The sequence below is a fragment of the Xenopus laevis genome, chromosome 7S, assembly GCF_017654675.1.
Source record: "Xenopus laevis strain J_2021 chromosome 7S, Xenopus_laevis_v10.1, whole genome shotgun sequence".
Taxonomy (NCBI): Eukaryota; Metazoa; Chordata; class Amphibia; order Anura; family Pipidae; genus Xenopus; species Xenopus laevis.
Genome location: NC_054384.1, coordinates 27,979,681 through 27,997,886, shown reverse-complemented (window position 1 = coordinate 27,997,886; position 18,206 = coordinate 27,979,681). Strand labels below are relative to the sequence as shown.

Here is an 18,206-nt window from a genome sequence, read left to right as displayed (position 1 = left end):
ACCACGAGGCAAGCGCCTGGCATGGGAGAAAGTGCCAAAAGTTGGTCAGAGATATAATCGAATTGGATTGCCTCCCAAGGTGAGTGAAATTATTGATATTTGCAAAAAGCCATTTCTAAAATTGTTTAGAAAACAAAAAGCTTGGGATGCATAAAGATAAGGAGCATCACTGTTCTTTGAAATTAAGGCTACTGCAAGAAGTGCTGATTTTAAGCCTGCGTATAAAGGAAGGCAGAAAATCAGCAGATCTATTGTCCTCTACTCTCTTCTGTGTCTGCATCAAGAAGTTCTACGTTGGCCTGTTTTGTGGATAGCAAAATAGCAGATGAGACAATTGCCTGACAAACACTGGCTCCTGTATGCAGGGTTGTTTTCACCTCTTGAGGCGGCATTTCAGATGCCTCCCCCCTTCACAACCGGCCCTTACTTTTCAGGGCACTGGAGTGAGTCGAGGGGGTGGGCTCGCAATTGCACTCTCTGCACTTGAAGATCTGAAATTCTGATTTAAAAATCTTAATTTTGCATAAATTACCAGGAACAGCCTTTTGCCGCCCTTGATAACCTGCAGTCTGCCGTCACCTGAGTTTCTCAACTCAACCTGCCTGTATGGCTACCTTTAATTAAGGCTCCCTACTGATATAACTTTTGTTCATGATAAAATCCCTTCCTTTGGTAGGAGGAAAAACACATAACCAGCAGTTTAATTTATGCCATTTATTACAAATGTTCCTGTCACATGCAGGTAAACATTCAACTTGTGATACAAATTATTTTATTCGTCCACACAGTGGCTGAGATGTTACTACTATTTGCTTGGTTTTGTAAAACATGGGATCTTCCATTATATTAGATTTCTATTAATGCCTAGAATTGAATATAAAGGGGTCTCAGAATGACCTTTCTTTTTCTGTACATTTTCCAAAAATGTTCTCACTGTAAAGAAGCACGAAGGTTGTTTTGACTGCCGCTGTAATCTGGCCAGAAATAGAAGCAGTCAAAATGCCAATATCTGCTTGCCTGAGAAGGATAGCAACCCAATTACTAAAGCAAGTATAGCAGTTGAACAATCTGCTATTGGCCTTGCCCCACAGAAGTTTGACACAATTGAAAGCTCTTGATTGTTGCCCCAGTTCTGCCCATCAGCACTTAAAACTTTGTGAATCAGTGGCACCAACAATGCCAGGGATCAGGGTTTATTGGCTTGGCCCACAGAGCAAGACAGGCACAGCAATTCAATGTACAATTTAAAATTACAGACAAACAGATTAGTGTTTTAATAGTGAAAAAATATGCAAACACTGAACAAAGTATTGCTGAACTATAATACACTTTTTAACCTCAATATTGCTTGCTATATTTATTAGTAGTCATAAAACAGGAGCCCTGCTCTAGGGGGACAGCCAGTGTGCAAAGAAATCCCCTCTCCAAATAAACACTCTGCTTCAAACAGCAAATAATATTTCAAATATCTTATTTTCTGTTTTTGCCATTTCTGCTAGACTGTTATTAGTTCACACACTCACGTGGGGCTAATATACTAACACTGGTACTAAACTGCAACTGTATGGTTGCAGCCAGTCAGCAACATCTGATTGGTTGTACAGGGAATTGCAGTTTAGCACCTATATAAGTAAATTACCCCAATTTCACTGCCAAGCATTAAGGGGTACTGAGCCTTAAATATACATTGCTCTCCTAAGAAAGGGGCAGGTAGTATCAAATCTAGAAAATTGTGCATCTTCCATCTTTATTGCATCTGTACCTATAATGATCATTTGATCAGTAGTGCAAAAAAACAAACCTGCTAGAAAGAATACGGTTTTGTGCTTGTGAAAATAAAAAGGCACTAGGCTATTATTATTGGATTCCAGTGCAGTTACAGTGAGATTGTCACATATTAATTGCATGGGTGACAATTCTCTAACACAGATTGTGAAGGCAGAATAAACAAATGCAGGCGCAATGCTGCAACCCACACTAGCCAATCAGAGTTGTCAGTTTAACAGAACTAGAACTGTAAGGTTAACAGCAGATTGGTTAATATGGATTTGCAATGCGGGTGCTAAATATATGCATGTTTGTGTATTTCGCCATCAACCCCCATAATGAGAAGGATTCTTTGTGATGTCCTTTGTCAGACATGAAGGCCAAGAAAACTATAAATAATTATTTAAAGGGCACCAATCATAACTAAAATAATTTACTAAGTAAAGACCCTTAAAGTTCAAGAAATCCGATTTTTAAAACAGTTAGAAATGTTTGTAAATCATCATCTCATTATACCTTCTGCAAAATCTCCCCTATCTCCACTGCAGTTCTAGCTGAGGCAGACATCTTAGATTTCACTGGCTCCTCCTACTTATATCTTCACAGCTCTGAAATCGCGCACATGCTCGGTTGAAATCCCCTGGTTGCCTAGCAACCCTTCTAAACTATTTCCAAATCAGCCAAAACTCTGTGTTAGCTGCTGTTCAGTAGTGCTGCCACTTCTCTGGAAGTAAGTGTGTGCCCTTCATTTGCATAATGACATCACCAGCAGGGGACACAATAGGGAAATCTCGTGATACTTCTAGTGCAGGAGTTTACTAAAGCTAGGCATTCTGGGTAGAATACTCAAGGCAGTTCTTCAATCTGAGCATGCTCGTGAATTTATTTGCATGTTACTGTCACAGTATGGACTCCCTCAGTGAAAGAGAGGGATTTTTTTAAAACTGATGTTTTTTTAAAACTGTATATGTAGTTTGATTTAGGTTGTACTGGTCAGATTGTTAATATGTGTTTGATTTTGGCTGCGATAGGTACCCTTTAAACCCAATTATATCAATAAATCATACATTTAGTACAATGTATTGGGGTTCTTTAAATAAGCAGCAATTAGATTAGTAACATATTTACAGAAATGTATGTCTACACTTATTAGTGCATTCAACTTAGTGATGTATATAGCAGCATTTGACTCCTTGGTCTGAGATGCTTTCATTACATTTTGTAACCCGTGCCACCAAATTATCAGTATCTGTTACATTTTACTTCTCAAACTGGTCTGTTTCGTTAAATATTATTATGAACTCTGAAAGGAAATGGTGATTCTATTAGTTTAGGGTCTTCGTTCTGTATATGTTTATGCTGACTAGCTTATCGTGCCAATTTCATGCATTCCAATGTATTGCCTTTATAGCACTAGAACCCATGAGATGTCAGTGCATGTGAAAAATAGCAGAGGCCATGTTAAAGATGTGAAAGATTCTCCAGAGGAAACATTGACTTGTTCATTTAGTTTGTTGGTTCCAGCCGGCCAATTCATTGCAGTGGTACAGTCAGTTGTCCAGTATTCTTTGATGAATTTTTGAAGAAATTGTACTAGAGTTTTAAATCACCTTTCCCAAGGCAGAGGCATAGTATTGCAATACATAGCAGCATTGACACATATTTCTATTGTTAAACATTTTAGAATAAATCATCGCTTTATCTGATGCAGATAGTCCGAGAGCCGTTCCTGTGCCTCTTTCCTAACTTTACCCTTCCCTCTTCTAGTTGTTGCCGTCTCTTTCTTTGTCTCACATGGCTGTGGTTCTTGGACAGTGCTGCTTGGTTGGTCAGGGTTATTATCCTCAGTATCTGTACTTCCTTTGTGATCAGCTTCATTAATACTGTTAATTCCAAGAAGAATATATAAGAATGAGTAAAGACAGATATTCGTGCAGTTGACTAGTGCCGCACAATGAAACTTTTGTTTGTTGTTGATTATGCGAATAAGTAGTTGTTCAAAGTGAGAACACTAGCCCTATATTAGATAAAGTCATATTTGTGCCAACCTCTCATAAAATACTAACAGAATATCCCCAGACAAATGCACTAGCATGCTGCAAGTCATTTCTATACGGTTAGTCTGATCAAATAGAACTGCAGGGTTTGATCAGATAACAGAGCGCTCACAGACATATTGGGTGCAATCAACTAACTGGATCACAATTACACCAGAGTAAATAGTGCAGTGGTTACCCACCCTAGGGGGTTCAAACAGATTCTGCAGCTTATCGATCCATGTGGGGGGGCTGCTGACAGGTCTCCCTGATCAATATCAGGGAAAACAATCGATTGAGCAGGTTTGATTTTTCCTGAGATTTAGGACTGCATTGGCTAGTTGAGGTCCTATGATTGGTCTGGAATATTGGCGAAGTTGCCAAACGAGTGGATTTTACCATGTATGGCCAAGCTTAAAGGGATACTGTCATGGGAAAACATGTTTTTTTTTTTTTTTCAAAACACATCAGTTAATAGTGCTGCTCCAGCAGATTTCTGCACTGAAATCCATTTCTCAAAAGAGAACAGATTTTTTTTATATTTCATTTTGAAATCTGACATGGGGCTAGACATATTGTTAGTTTCCCAGCTGCCCACAGTCATGTGACTTGTGTTATGATAAACTTCAGTCACTCTTTACTGCAAGTTGGAGTAGTATCATCCCCTCCCTTTCCCCCCTCAGCAGCCTAACAAAATAACAGTGGGAAGGCAACCAGATAGCAGCTCCCTAACAAAAGAGAACAGCTGCCTGGTAGATCTAAGAACAGCACTCAATAGTAAAAAGCCATGTCCCACTGGGACACATTCAGTTACATTGAGTTGGAGAAACAACAGCCTGCCAGAAAGCAGTTCCATCCTAAAGTGCTGGCTCTTTTTAAAAGCACCAGGCAAAATAACCTGAGATGGCTGCCTACACACAAATATTACAACTAAAAAAATACACTTGCTGGTTCAGGAATGAAAGTTTACATGGTAGAGTGAATTATTTGCAGTGTAATTTAAAAATAAAAACTATCCCATAAAAATCATGACAGAATCCCTTTAAGCTTCGCTTCACTGCTCATTCATACCTGTTCTCAAGAAAAGAAGAATGAACAATGGAGCAGGAAGGCCCACTGGGATTTTTCCTGGTATCCTGGCAGTGGGCTCCAGCCTAAAGACAGGTTAGGTAAATAATTGGGTAGAATTTACTCTTCTAGAGAAAGCAGGGAACCCTGTGTGACAACAGGAATGACCACAGTCCTGCAGAGAACAGGGGAACCCCCTGCCAGCACCTGTTTTCACCATTGCTCTGTGGGGTCCCTCAAACTGCTGGAACCTGCCCCACCTTAAAAAGTCTAACCTTTGGTCTTGTTTTCCCTTAGCTTATGGCATTATTACGGATACATGACATTATCACAGTCATAGCTTCAATAATATCTAGGGCAACAAATCTCACCCTAATTTACCTTAAATCTAAAACAACAAATGCCCATTGTCTCCAATTCCTACCCTAAATGACCTGCAGGCTGAGCCCCATTTCCTCGCTACTGCGCCAAGCTCCACCTAGGTTAGTTTGGGAACGACTTCCCGCAGATCTATGGCACAAGAGCTTTTTGACCACAGCTACCTTTCCAATAGAGAACAACAGTGTTCACGCTTCTTGAAGCAAAGGTCTGCCTGTGAATGCTCTTTGTGCTTTACATAGGGTGCTTGTAATTCAATATCATTAGCGGGAGTGGCAGGGAGACAGGGGCATTTATTATTTATTGGTTTACACACCCTGCGTGCCATTGGCTTAATCAATATTAACTGGAATCCAGTATAGTAAAGCTTTAACACATGAAACCTACCAAAGCTTACTGAAATGCTGCACAGACAGAGTTCCGATTCTATCATTGCTTGCTTTGGGAGACAGCCTGTGGGCTCGTTTACCCCTTTTCTTCCTTCTGAGCCGAATCAAGGCCTCTGCTACCCGCTTGTCCTCTGCATATTCACATATGATCCGCGCCCGCTCCTCGGCGCACTCATCCCCACTGGTGCGGAACAGAGTCTGTATCTGAAGAAGGTTAATGTCCTTGAAAATATTAGCAGAAGCCTTTTTCCTTGATCTTGGCACTGGTCCTTGCCAGGGGGCTGATGGTGAGGTGACCACTGATGCTGGAGTTCCCATAATGCCTTCTGAGCACTCAGGAAGACACTGCGCAAGAAAAAAGCCTGAATATTATATGCACATTGTTAATTAATCTGAACTAATCCATTATAATTTACAAAACATAGAGGAAAAAAAAGAACAAAAAAAAAATAGCACTCAGACATTTAAAAATTGCAGAATACACACATGGCACTTTGGGCCAGCCCCAAAGATTTGGGAATCACCTATAGAGGATAGGTGAGCCGGATAACACAGTTATGGAAAGAGCGGTGATAATCAAAGTGCAGGCGTAAGGCAACTTAAAGGAGAACTAAACTCCCCAATAATAAAAACCCTTACCCACTACCCAACATAGCCCCCCCTCCCTACTTCCCATATATCAGTATCCTTGTCTCCCATCGTACACAAAATGATAATAGTACAAAAGATCTTTCGTATAAATATTATCAGTGCGTCTATACTACTAAACTACCAAACATAATCCCCTCTCCCTGCTTCCCCCCCACCATAGGTGATTACCCCTGAAAGTTCCCCGGTATTCTTTGGGTCCTCTTCCTTAACTTCGGCAATTTCAGGCAATTACCTTTTGGCGCATGTGCAGTTGCTTCTAACCGGAAGACTGATCCAACGGTGCATGCGCCAATATGGCGTTCACTTCCCGAAGAATAGAGAAGAGCCGGAAGGTGGTGCCTGTTAGCTCCACTGCGTTTACTCTGCACCTATTCATGATTAACGAATAAGGGGCACTTTCAGAGGGCAATCACCTATGCGGGGGGAAGCAGGGAGGGGGTAGTGGGTTTTCATTATTGGCGGGGTTTAGTTCTCCTTTAAGGTGGCCATAGACACACTGATAATTATTATTAGCAATAATGCTATATAATAGCATTATTATATAGCGCCAAAATATTTCGTAGCTAATATTCCTACGAAAGATCTTTTGTACTGTAATAATTTGTGTATGGTGGGAGACAAGGTAACTGATATCGGTAAAAAAACTTGGATACAGTCGTCTCATCGATCAGGCAGGACTGAAAATTTCGATCGGACGCCCTTGAAGATCGTAACGTTAATACTGAATCAGCAGACAGACCTAGAGAATTATTTTTGTTTTTACCTGCCTATCTGACGACTCGGCTCTTAAGGTTAGTAGAGTAAAAGATCGTAATTGTAGTATGTATGGCCACCTAGACTTGACAGCTGAGGATGCTGCTCACAAAGCAACATACTGATAAATTCAAGAGCCCTTGCAATGCTGATGCACAAGACAAGCAATTAACGAAGTATCTCCAGTCTATCACAATCCACATGACAAACAACTCTGTTCCTCACATCACATATCCTGACTAACAAGTGTCACGCATCCACCACTGGAGTCGTGCCAGTCCCCGACTAACAACTGTGATTCAGTCGCTATGAGTAACTCCTGCATGTAGTTCTTACCCAATTTAATTATACTGGCTAAACAATATATTCACAGACTCCTGCCAAACTCATTTGACGTCACTCAATTAAAGGGCAACTCCACCCTAAAATTTTCAATAAACCTTAATTAAAAATGAGCAATGTCTAAATGTAATAAACTAAAACCAGTGTTCCTTTGTTTCTTTCTGCACTGCTGGTTTTGACTCTTTAAAAGAAAGTAGCAAAAGTCAAAACTCCAATTCCCACTGCCTTGCATGCTTCTTCATAGGACTGTGCTAATCAGCTTGCATCTGCGACATTGCTTTAAGAATGAGAACGGGCAGTGCAATGCAATGAAAGGGACAAATACTGCTTTCAATAGCATTAATGTTTTAAAAAATCGTTGCAAACCCCTAAAATATTCAAGTCCAAACCCCCAAAACAACTTTGCTTGCTCCAACATCCTCTACATAACATTCTGTGCGGTCTACAAGTGAGATCATATACAATAAATCATGTACTTATGTTTAGAGATTAATTGAATATACTGTTTGAATAACGTTAGGAAGAAATAGATGGAGTAGATTCTGTCCTTATAAATTCTCTTAATAATAAAGTGCTATGATACTATGTATGGGAATAAAGTCCAACTATGCTTAAATCATTTGCATAAAAAATATTAGAAGTACAGAGCAATCATGTTTTGACTGCAGGGGGCCAATAGAAAAAAAAAGAAGACCAACAGAAAAGTTGCTAACAATATGCCATTCTATTACATGGCTATCCAACCAAAGGAAATTATTTAAGGGTATACTACAATCCCATTACTCTGTAATGTTGTAAGTGTAATCCACCTTTAAATAAAGTGTACTTGACGGAGTAAACACGTGTTAAGGGAATGCAGCATAATCCCTCAAGCACCGATCTCATAAAGCTTTAGTAGTGTGGCGTCTCCAACCTGTGCTATATATAGGCCACCACCTGCTTCCTACAACCCCTGCTCTTATTATATAGTGAATAAAGTGCCTCCTATTGTAAAATATAAGGATATAATAAGTCAACAAGGAGTTCCATGACCATGGATTTTATCCTCATATTTTCCAACCAGGGGTATTTTATTTATTATAAGACACAAGTTTTAGTGAGTCATGTGACAAAAATGACATCACTACTCACCATTTATAAAGATATTATTTACAAGATATTCATGGCTTTTGTGTATTATAACATCATAAACCAGTTTCAACAACATAAATAGGAATCAGGCCACCCACTCACATTCTTACTCATTAAGTCATGAACTTGACCCCATTAGTTCATTGATTTTTGGTTCCCGCACTTGGTCTCCTGCAGAGCAGGCGGCCAAATTCACAGTGCGCCATTGCTTCAAAGGACAAGTAGACCTCAATTCGGTGGGGGCAATATGCAAGGCGTCCCCTAATAATTCCTATAGATATGTTTTTGCTCCCAAAGAAAAAAGTCGGTGCACCTTAAAGGTGGCAAAAAGTATTGCCATACCCCATTTCTCCATAGTCGAGGAAGCTCTCAGGCACCTTCTACCCAAAGCATATACAATTCTAATCATCTTTCCAATGTACATTTATTCAAATGTTCAGTTGGTTTTAAGCCTTTGTGTAAGTGAAATAGTTATCACTTTCTGTTGCCTGGTTCTGACTCTTGAAACAATGTAGCAGTTGTTAATAAGTTGGCTTTGACTTCAGTTTCGTCAGCCAGAACCAGTAGTGCAAAGAGAATACGTGTAAATAGCCAGACACGCCCAGTTTTCAACTGCAATTACATTTACAAAGACCTTTTTTTTTAAAAAAATTAATGGAAATACCTCAAGAATGATTCATTATGCAAACCCCCCATAAAAACAACTACTGGCTACAGACCAGAGAGTGGAGAGAAGTGGAGGAGGGGCAGGTAAACAAACACCTTGCATAGCATTTATGAATGAAGGATGGAGACACCCGATGGCTGTACTACAACTACAAACACTCCAGCCGCCGATTGCACTTACTGTCAATAAATATGATTTATATGACAAACCTTTCATTTAAAGTCCCGTTCCAGCACAACACGCAGCACAGACTCTCCTTTTGGTTCTGTTCCAGTTCCCTTAATATATCTGCAGTGTGACCTACAGCCACAGCACTGTAAAGCCGCCAGTCAACCTGTTGCCTATCGGCCCATGTGCAACTACAGCTCCCAGCATGCATAGGCGCTGATCATTTTGCCCCAAGGGGGTGCAGTTTTGTTGGAATCTGGGGCAGAGTTTTGCTTCAGTTAAAGGAGAAACAAATCCTTATTAAAAAAAACCCTACCCCCCATAGACCCTCCCCAGCCTAGCTGCTATCCCGGGCAAATGCCCCTAATTTTTTACTCACCCCTCAGATGCAGATTCAGGGATCGGCGTTCACGGCAGCCATCTTTGATAATCTGAGAATGAGACCGGCGGAGCAGCACATGCACAGTAGGAGCAATTTCCTGGTTTACGACAACTGCGCCGCAATGAACGGAAATAGCCGAAGCGCTGGAAGATGGCTGCAGTGAACTCCGATGCCTAAATCTGCACCAAGGGGTAAGTAAAAAGTTAGGGGTATTTGCCTGAGGTAGCAGCTAGGCTGGGGGTGAGGGGGGAATATGTGGGGTAGGGTTTTTTTAAGGGGTTTGTTTCTCCTTTAAGGTAGTCACACACTGGCAGATTAAAGATGCTAATATCAATTCGGCATCTTATCTTCCCGTGTGTGGGGGCTTCTGAGGGGTCTTCCCGATCAAAATCAGGCTAAAATCGATCTGGCAGGTTTGATTTTGCCTGCGATCAAGGACCATATCTCTTTATTGTAATCCTATCGTTCAGCCCTTGGGCCAAACATTTGTATTAACCGGATACCGCCCTGCTGTTGGTGGGCATATCGGGGAAAAGATCCACTTGTTTGGTGACCTCGCCATCTTATCGTGTATGGCCACCTGAAGGAAGCGATATGACAGATTTAAAGTGCACTGGATCTCTGTACAATCAGAGGAGACATATTAAAGTCATTAGGGATAATGAAGAGGATAGGATCAGTGAGTGCAATCACAGGGAGCCCTAATATAAATACATATAATACACAAAAGCCATGAATATCTTGTAAATTTTATCCTTATAAACGGTGAGTTCTGATGTCATCAGTTATAAACGGTGAGTTCTGATGTCATTTCAGTCACATGACTCATTGAAATTTGTGTATTATAATAAATAAAGTACCCCCAGTTGTAAAATATGAGGATATTAGAAGTTACCTTGGAGTTCCATGACCTGTATAAAAACACTCGGCCTTCGGCCTCGTACTTTTATATGGTCATGAAACTCCTCGGTAACTTATAATATCCTTATATTTTACAAGAGGGGTTACTTTATTCACTATATAGCAGTATATAAGGGCCAGATAAGGAGCATATGTTCTGCCAAGCATGGACTGTAACACACATTGTTAGTTATGCCTATTTATAAAGTTTGCATTTTGACAATATACCAAACAGACCTGCAGGCTGTCAGAGGCTGATGGGAGTTGTAGTTCACACGCACAGCGGTAAACAGAGAGCCCTGGGTGGGGGTTAGCGGGAAGGCAAGACATACCTGATTCAGAGGAGCGATACGGGCATCTCGCAGACATAGTATTCCATGCAGCTCCAGCCTGTGCCCGACACACACTCTCATTACCAATAAGGGAGTCGCGCCACCTAACAGCCATCCACAATCCAATTCTGGCCTGCCTCACCCAGGGCAGCGTTCAGTGCAGTGACGCCGCAAGGCGAAATGACCAATCGCATGCAGCGCAGGGCGTGGCTTCTCTCTGGGAAGCAGAGGCACACTTAGCGGCGGAGCTTAGTGTCATTGACGTCAATGGGCGGAGCTCAGCGTTGCCGGGTGCTGGCGCTGGATTGTGATTTGGCGTCTGGAAGCGGCGCTTTCATAGACGCTTCATGCCAACCCAGGACGCCTCCCAACCCCCCACGGTGATTACTGTATAAATATCGGAGCTGTTGTAGTTCTGAGAGTTCCAAACCACACGGCTACTGATTTGTTATTATGCAGCATCTGTGCGCGCCTAAAATGTGATAACTGAGTAATGGGGTCTAACCGAGAGGCATTGATGTTTCAATGGTGGGTCAAAGGGCTGAATGCATTGGAGATGAAGTGCGTTGGAGATGAAGTGATCTGGGGTATTTTGAGCCAAAGGCTTTGTATTTTTCATGTGGGGACCAAGCTTCTAAATCAGGGACTAATGGGAAGGGATCTCTACTTTTTTCGGCTCCTCAACATTAGATGTCTACCCCCTTCCCATTGGTACATGCCTGGCGTTCATATAAGTGGCCTGCACCATAAGTAACCTCTAAAGGGTTGCAGGATATACATTTATGAATTATGAAAGCAGCCACCACCCCTAGCCTTATCTGTTTATCAGTAACCCATATTGTTAGCGTTTTTAAAATCAAAACAGAACACAGTCTTCATACCTACTTAGGCTGGGACAGTTCCCACCATCCTTTCACTGTATATACATTAGCCATTAGGAGGGCTAGACCCACCATGCTAATTTAAGCAGTAAGCACATTTTGGGCCCCATTGTTTTCCACATGCAGCAGTTTGCTAAAATGTCATGCAACTCGATTGTAATGTGACTTAATAAATCATGTGTTTACCCGCACACTTGGGGGCACATTTACTTAGCTCGAGTGAAGGATTAGAACAGGGGTGTCCAAACTTTTGGCTCGCCGGGCCACATTGGAAAAATAAAAATTGTCTGGGGCCACACGTGAAATACACAAACACGTTTGATTTGTAAAAGTAAAGGAAATACACAGAAAAGAACTACAATGCCAGTTGGATAACCAGATGGAACTATACACTGGAATATGGGACACCTGGATATTAAATAGACTTATTATTATATTATTATTACTAACTGGGCAATGGGCAGAGTCCCCCCTCATCCTATTTCCAAGCATTTCAAACTGGGCCGCATTCATATGCATCCTGGGCCGCATGTGGCCCTCGGGCCGCAGTTTGGACACCCCTGGATTAGAATAAAAAATTCTGCGAATTTCGAAGTATTTTTTTGGCTACTACAACCACGACTTTGAATGGAACGATTCGGACTAAAAATCGTTCGACTATTCGACCATTCGATAGTCGAAGTACTGTCTCTTTAAAAAAAACTTCGACCACCTACTTCGCCACCTAAAACCTACGGAGCACCAATGTTAGCCTATGGGGAAGGTCCCCATAGGCTTTCCTAGCTTATTTTGATCGAAGGAAAGTCGATCGATGGATTAAAATAAGTATATATATATATATATATATATGTTGTAGCTCCCACCCTTCCCAGCTATAGTCAGGTGATCCCACTGGTGTCTAATAAAAGGGCAGCCAAGTTTGGGAGTTTTACTTTGAAAGCAGCTAGTAAGTTGCAGGTAAAACTTAGTCCCTTTGTAAAATGTATAATGAAGCAATATAATTCTTAATGAATCAGATAAAATTGAGCATAGGACTGGCCAGATATGGGATGACTTTGACGTAGTTGGCCAGCTTAAATATATTGCAATATATGGACAAACAATCCCTGTTTTGTTTAAAGGGTAAGGCATTTTTCAGTAGCAGTATGCACAAAATGTCTCTGTCTTAAATATATTGATAATGGGTTGAGTGCAGAGGACTCTTGCATTTGTCTATATGTATTTTGTGGTCACAGCCTCATTGCACCCCCGCATAGTGTTTTTAAAAATTACAAACCGGCTCGAGTAGAGGAACTGAAACGTTGAAATAAACTTTTTTTTTGTGTTTATTTGAAGTCCTTGGAGTGCGGTTTGTGGTTATTGATATTGTATGACATTTTTTAACCTGCACCTAGGCATTGATGTTTTTGTGGTTTGAGTGCACTCATTTTGGAGAAACTATATATATATATATATATATATATATATATATATATATATATATATATAGATATAGATATAGATATAGATATATATAGATATATATAGATATATAGATAGATATATAGATAAATAGATATATATATATATATATATATATATATATATATATAGATATATATATAGATAGATATATAGATAGATATATATATAGATATTTAACCAATTAAGTCCGCACACACTCTTCTTCATTTAATAAGCTCCATTCATTCTGGGTGCTGTGCTTAAATTGGAATGTATAAAAGAATTGGATGTAGCACACACTACAAGATATTTTACTATTTATTATATAAAGGCATCAACGTTTTGGTTATCTGTCTAGAACCTTTGTCAAGATGGTTGCATCTGGGAGCCAGCGGCACTCCGCACACTGCACTGTAGGACAGGATCAGCAGCTAGCAGGACCTGATAGAGAACTGAAGCCTGTCTTTGTTTGTGTGACTGCAGGGCTGTGATTGGCTGTCCTCCTGCTATGCTTTTGGCAGGGACCATTAGGACACACCCACCCCTCATCTGAAACTCAGACAGAGAACATCTATGGGGAGCTCCAATAAAGTGGCAATTTTTCGAATCATTCTACTCAGGTGAATTTACGCCAATTCGATAGCCGAGGAGCACAAAAAACTCCTCGAAAAAGTTTTTTTTTGCTCTATTCATTCACCCAGAGCTTGGTGAATGTGCTCCTGTATGTTTACATGATTTTCTAGTTCACTTAAATTATGAAGATCCAAATTACAGAAAGATCCGTTATCCCGAACACCCCGAGCATTCTGGATAACAGGTCCCATTCCTGTCCAGACCTTGTATTAATTTTATGTTTTGGACTGTGTACCAGAATAAGGGTTTGGCTTACCTGTAAATAGGTTGGTTACGGTGGATTAGGGACATGTCTCTCAAAAAGATTAGGAAACAGAGTCTGTCAATAAATGCACTTTAGCAGCTAGATCTGTTTCAGCCTTTTTATTTCATAATATGTTAATGTAAATGATATAAATAGGAGAGAGGTATTCCTAACAAACTTGTATTAAGCATATTGCTTGCCTCCCCTGACATGTCTCATTGCCCCTTTAAGGCGCCTGGGCAGACCATAGGCTTAAATAATCTTGATTTTCCATCAATATATCCCCTGCAGAAGTGAACGGTTACCAGGTAGACTGTATATACACCTCATGGATAGTGATGGGCGAATTTCTCCTCGTTCACTACCCAAAAAATTTGCGAAAAACAAATTTTGACGCCGGTGACAATTCCAACGCGATTAAAGTTAATGGGCGCCTAGAATTGTCGCCTGCGTCAAAATTTTCGCTGCCGTCAGAATTGTCGGAGTCAAATATATATTTTGACGCAGGTAAAAACTCGTCAAATTTTCCTGGCAATTTTGCGAATTTATTCGCCAGCTGCGAAACGCGGAAATTCGCCACGAATTCGCACCTGGCAAATATATTTGCCCATCACTACTCATGGAAGGTTGCACAGTTGAATCTGTATTTTTATCAATAACCTCCCAATTTCATCATACATACTAGGGGGTGTATAATTTACATTTACATTGGAGATCACAGGCAGTTCCGCTGGGCTATTATTCTATTAAGCAGCTTGGGTCATCTGCCCTGGTCTTTAGCCTAGCAGGCAGCAGATAATCTTTTTGTCCTTGCTGAAGCCCCTACCCTCACATTTTCATTTTTTTTCTCAAACAGTTTATGAGATGGCTGCTGGGGATCTTTATAGGGGAATAGAGAGGGGATGCACACTCAATGAGAAAAATATATATATATACATACCACCAAGTAACAAGAATTCTCCTTGACAAAGGCTTTAGTGGCAAGTGTATCTTCTCCCTGTGGTTTGAATGATTAAACATTTTGTTAAGCAGCTCTCCAGTTTGGAATTTCAGCAGTAATCTGGTCTGAATGAAAGACTGAAATATGGACAGGAGAGGGCCTGAATAAAAAACCGAGTAATAAAAAATAGTAACAATAATAATGCAGCCTCACAGACCAATATTTTTTTGCAGTTGAGGTCAGTGACCCAAGCCTGAAAGCTGAAAAAAGCACTATTCAAAAACTATGAAAATGAAGACCATATGCAAAGTTGCTAAGAACTGGCCAAGCTATAACATAAAAGCCAAACTACCCATTTTAAATGAGCACTCAAATGGAGTAATAATGGATTTTAGTAATGTACAGTAGCTCTCAAGCTATTGCTGTAACTTTTCAGAAATACTGAAGCTTTTGATACTGGGAACTATAGTTGGATGGATGGCTGATATTTGGGCATAATTTAAAGGGAAACTAAAGTTTAAAACAGAATACTGCTAGAAATGCTGTATTTTGTATACTAAACATGAACTTACTGCACTAGAAGCTCAATTAAACAAATGATTTATGCTTTTCAAAGGCTGCAGGGGGTCATCATATTGTAACTATTAAACCATCTTTGCAAGACCAAGACCTTGCACATGCTCAGTGTGGTCTGGGCTTCAGTTGGGATGTTAAGCTTAGAGTAGGGATCATCATAAATGATCAAAACAGCTCAAGGCAAATAATATCTGCCAGAAGCCGATACAGCAAGACTGATTAATGAGAATATGCAGACTGCACTGGGTCTGTAGATACAAATCTCTACACAGTCACCGGCTTTATAGGCAAACAAACTAAGCTGCTCGAGTTCTGGGAAGTAAGTTGGCGGAGCTCCTCCCCTACTGTTTGAAAGTATGATTGTTTCCCTGCAGAGCAATTAGGGACCATCTGAAGTTTCCTTTCTGCAGCAGTCAGAGCAAGTGAAACGATGGGGGAACAGGACACAGTTGAGCTGCCAGTGATTTCCAGACCAGCTTTAGAATACCCAAGGGACGCTGAGTGCGTCTTGCAAAGCTACACTGTCATATAAGAAACACAGCATCTGGCTTTCATATCCATAAGCTTATAACAAATACAGATGGCACTAGCAGCAAACAAGAAAATACCAATAGATGCCTCCACCCAGGGAGGTTTGTGAAATTATAGAATTCAGCACTTTTAGAGACGTTTTAAGCATCAAAACAGCTCTGTGCTATTTTACTCGAGTGACAGCTACAAGGAGAGCAGCGGTTTTACGCCGCTAAGGAGCTGTGCTTTTAAAGGAGCGGCGCACCTAACTGGCATACGGATCAGGAAGCTCACTTGACTGTTGAAATAAGTTTGCTGCTTTGGCAAGTCGTATACAACTATAGTGAATCATTTAATGAGTTATGCTAGCTGCACACCTTCTGCTTATAAGGATATTGTCAATTAAAAAAAAAATAGATTTTGCCCTCTCTATTAATTCTTATTTTACTAGGTTCATGATTCCAGAATAGGCTAGAATTGAAGGAATGGTGGGAAAAGAGAGCAAGCTCTAGGGGGCACTGTATTCAATCTTGGTTAGGGTGGCACAGACTAGACATTGGAAGTTAAATCCACAAATCAGCAGAGCTGAAGGAGTGGTGTGGGAGGGGTGGTCTGCGAGGTATTAGTGAACTATCAAAAACGGGGTACGGCAACTTTTTCACGTGCGTCAAAATCGAAGCGCAAGGCAAAACAGTTTTGCGAATTTTTCGCCGTTTCGCGAATTTCTCCAGAAATTCACTAATTATTCTGCAAAACGCAGCAGATTCGCCCAACACTACCCACAAATGCGAAATGGGTCAGATTCACCCGCCACTACTTGCAACTGATCAAATGGTATGAGTTTCTTGCCAGTCTGCTGCCTGCCAGGGCTACAACAGCTATCATAGGATGTGACATGTAGGATTCCTGTGTTCTTTTACCAGCAGGATGACTGGATTGTATTTACAATATAGGTAGTGGAAGGCCCGTGCCTAGGGTGGCAGTGTGATGGGGGTGGCCATTGAGTGCCTATGTGGTAAACAAAAACTTCTCTCCCCTGCTGCATCCGGATACTTGCTGATAGTGATGAGCATGGATGAATTGGTGGTAAAATTCTGCAATTTGCCATTGACAAACATTTCTGAAAAATTGCTGCAAAAACCCTGCCCATAGACCACAATGTATTTTGCATGAAAAATTAGAGGCCAATGCATTCTTCTCAGAAAAAGTTGCTGCAGAAAATGTCGAATGACTGACTTTAATGCGTTTTGTAAATTTGTGTTCATTACTAGTTGCTGAAGATTCGCTCATCACTATTTGCCGATTAATTCTGGAGGCAAAGCTGGGGAGTCGGGTAACATAATGTCCCAATCGGGGTGTGCACAGTAGGACACTTACTTCTGCACATGTGCTGATCAGGCTGTGTGGGGGGGGGGAATGCTGAGGTTCTGCCCCAAGTAGGGCACTGGACCAAAATACATTGCAGCTTGGGCTACTAAAGCTAACCCTTACATGCCCTTTAACTAATTGAATTATTTATTTTGCTTCCATAAAGGATTGATTATATATTAGCTGCCATTTGCCATTAAAGGAGAACTAAACCCTAAAAATGAAAGTCTCTAAAAATGCCATATTTTATATACTGAATGTATTGCACCAGCCTAAAGTTTCAGCTTCTCAATAGCAGCAATGATCCAGGACTTCAAACTTGTCACAGGGGGTCACCATCTTGGAAAGTGTCTGCGACACTCACATGCTCAGTGGGCTCTGAGCAGCTGTTGAGAAGCTAAGCTTAGGGGTCAAGTAGAAAAAGAGGTTGGCCTGTAATATAAGCTGATACTACATGGCTGATTATTAAATTATGATGCTAGTTGCACTGGTTTATGTGCTGCCATGTAGTAATTATCTGTATTAATTATTTATCAGCCTTATACTGTGACATTTCTTTTCTATATGTGTACTGTATATTGTGAGTCGATTCCTAAGCTCAGTAAGTGACAGCAGCACAGAGCATGTGCAGTAAATCAGCAGAAAAG

The 18,206-nt window shown here is 40.7% G+C and overlaps 1 protein-coding gene across 2 annotated transcripts; it reads right to left on the bottom strand.

The window, feature by feature from the left end:
* Positions 1–699: 699 nt before the first annotated feature.
* avpi1.S (arginine vasopressin induced 1 S homeolog) lies at positions 700–11,237 on the bottom strand. 2 transcript variants are annotated; one of them, XM_018227538.2, is made up of 3 exons: positions 10,965–11,232; positions 5,637–5,983; positions 700–3,650 (listed from the first exon to the last, which is right to left on the bottom strand). In XM_018227538.2, exons 1-3 carry the CDS (start codon positions 11,043–11,045, stop codon positions 3,458–3,460), a joined length of 621 nt encoding a protein of 206 aa, XP_018083027.1. In that variant the 5' UTR covers positions 11,046–11,232; the 3' UTR covers positions 700–3,457. The 2 variants fall into 2 exon arrangements, with proteins under 2 accessions (XP_018083027.1, XP_018083026.1); XM_018227537.2 differs by having other exon boundaries at positions 2,633–3,650; positions 5,637–6,000; positions 10,965–11,237.
* Positions 11,238–18,206: the final 6,969 nt, after the last annotated feature.

Bases quoted from the DNA above. Each gene is read 5' to 3' on its own strand.
- avpi1.S (XM_018227537.2), bottom strand. From the start codon at position 11,079: ATGGCTGTTAGGTGGCGCGACTCCCTTATTGGTAATGAGAGTGTGTGT. The intron at 6,001-10,964 runs GTATGTCTTGCC...TATAATATTCAG, and splicing joins GTATCGCTCCTCTGAATCAG to GCTTTTTTCTTGCGCAGTGT. The intron at 3,651-5,636 runs GTAGGTTTCATG...TGGAATTAACAG, and splicing joins CAGCATTTCAGTAAGCTTTG to TATTAATGAAGCTGATCACA.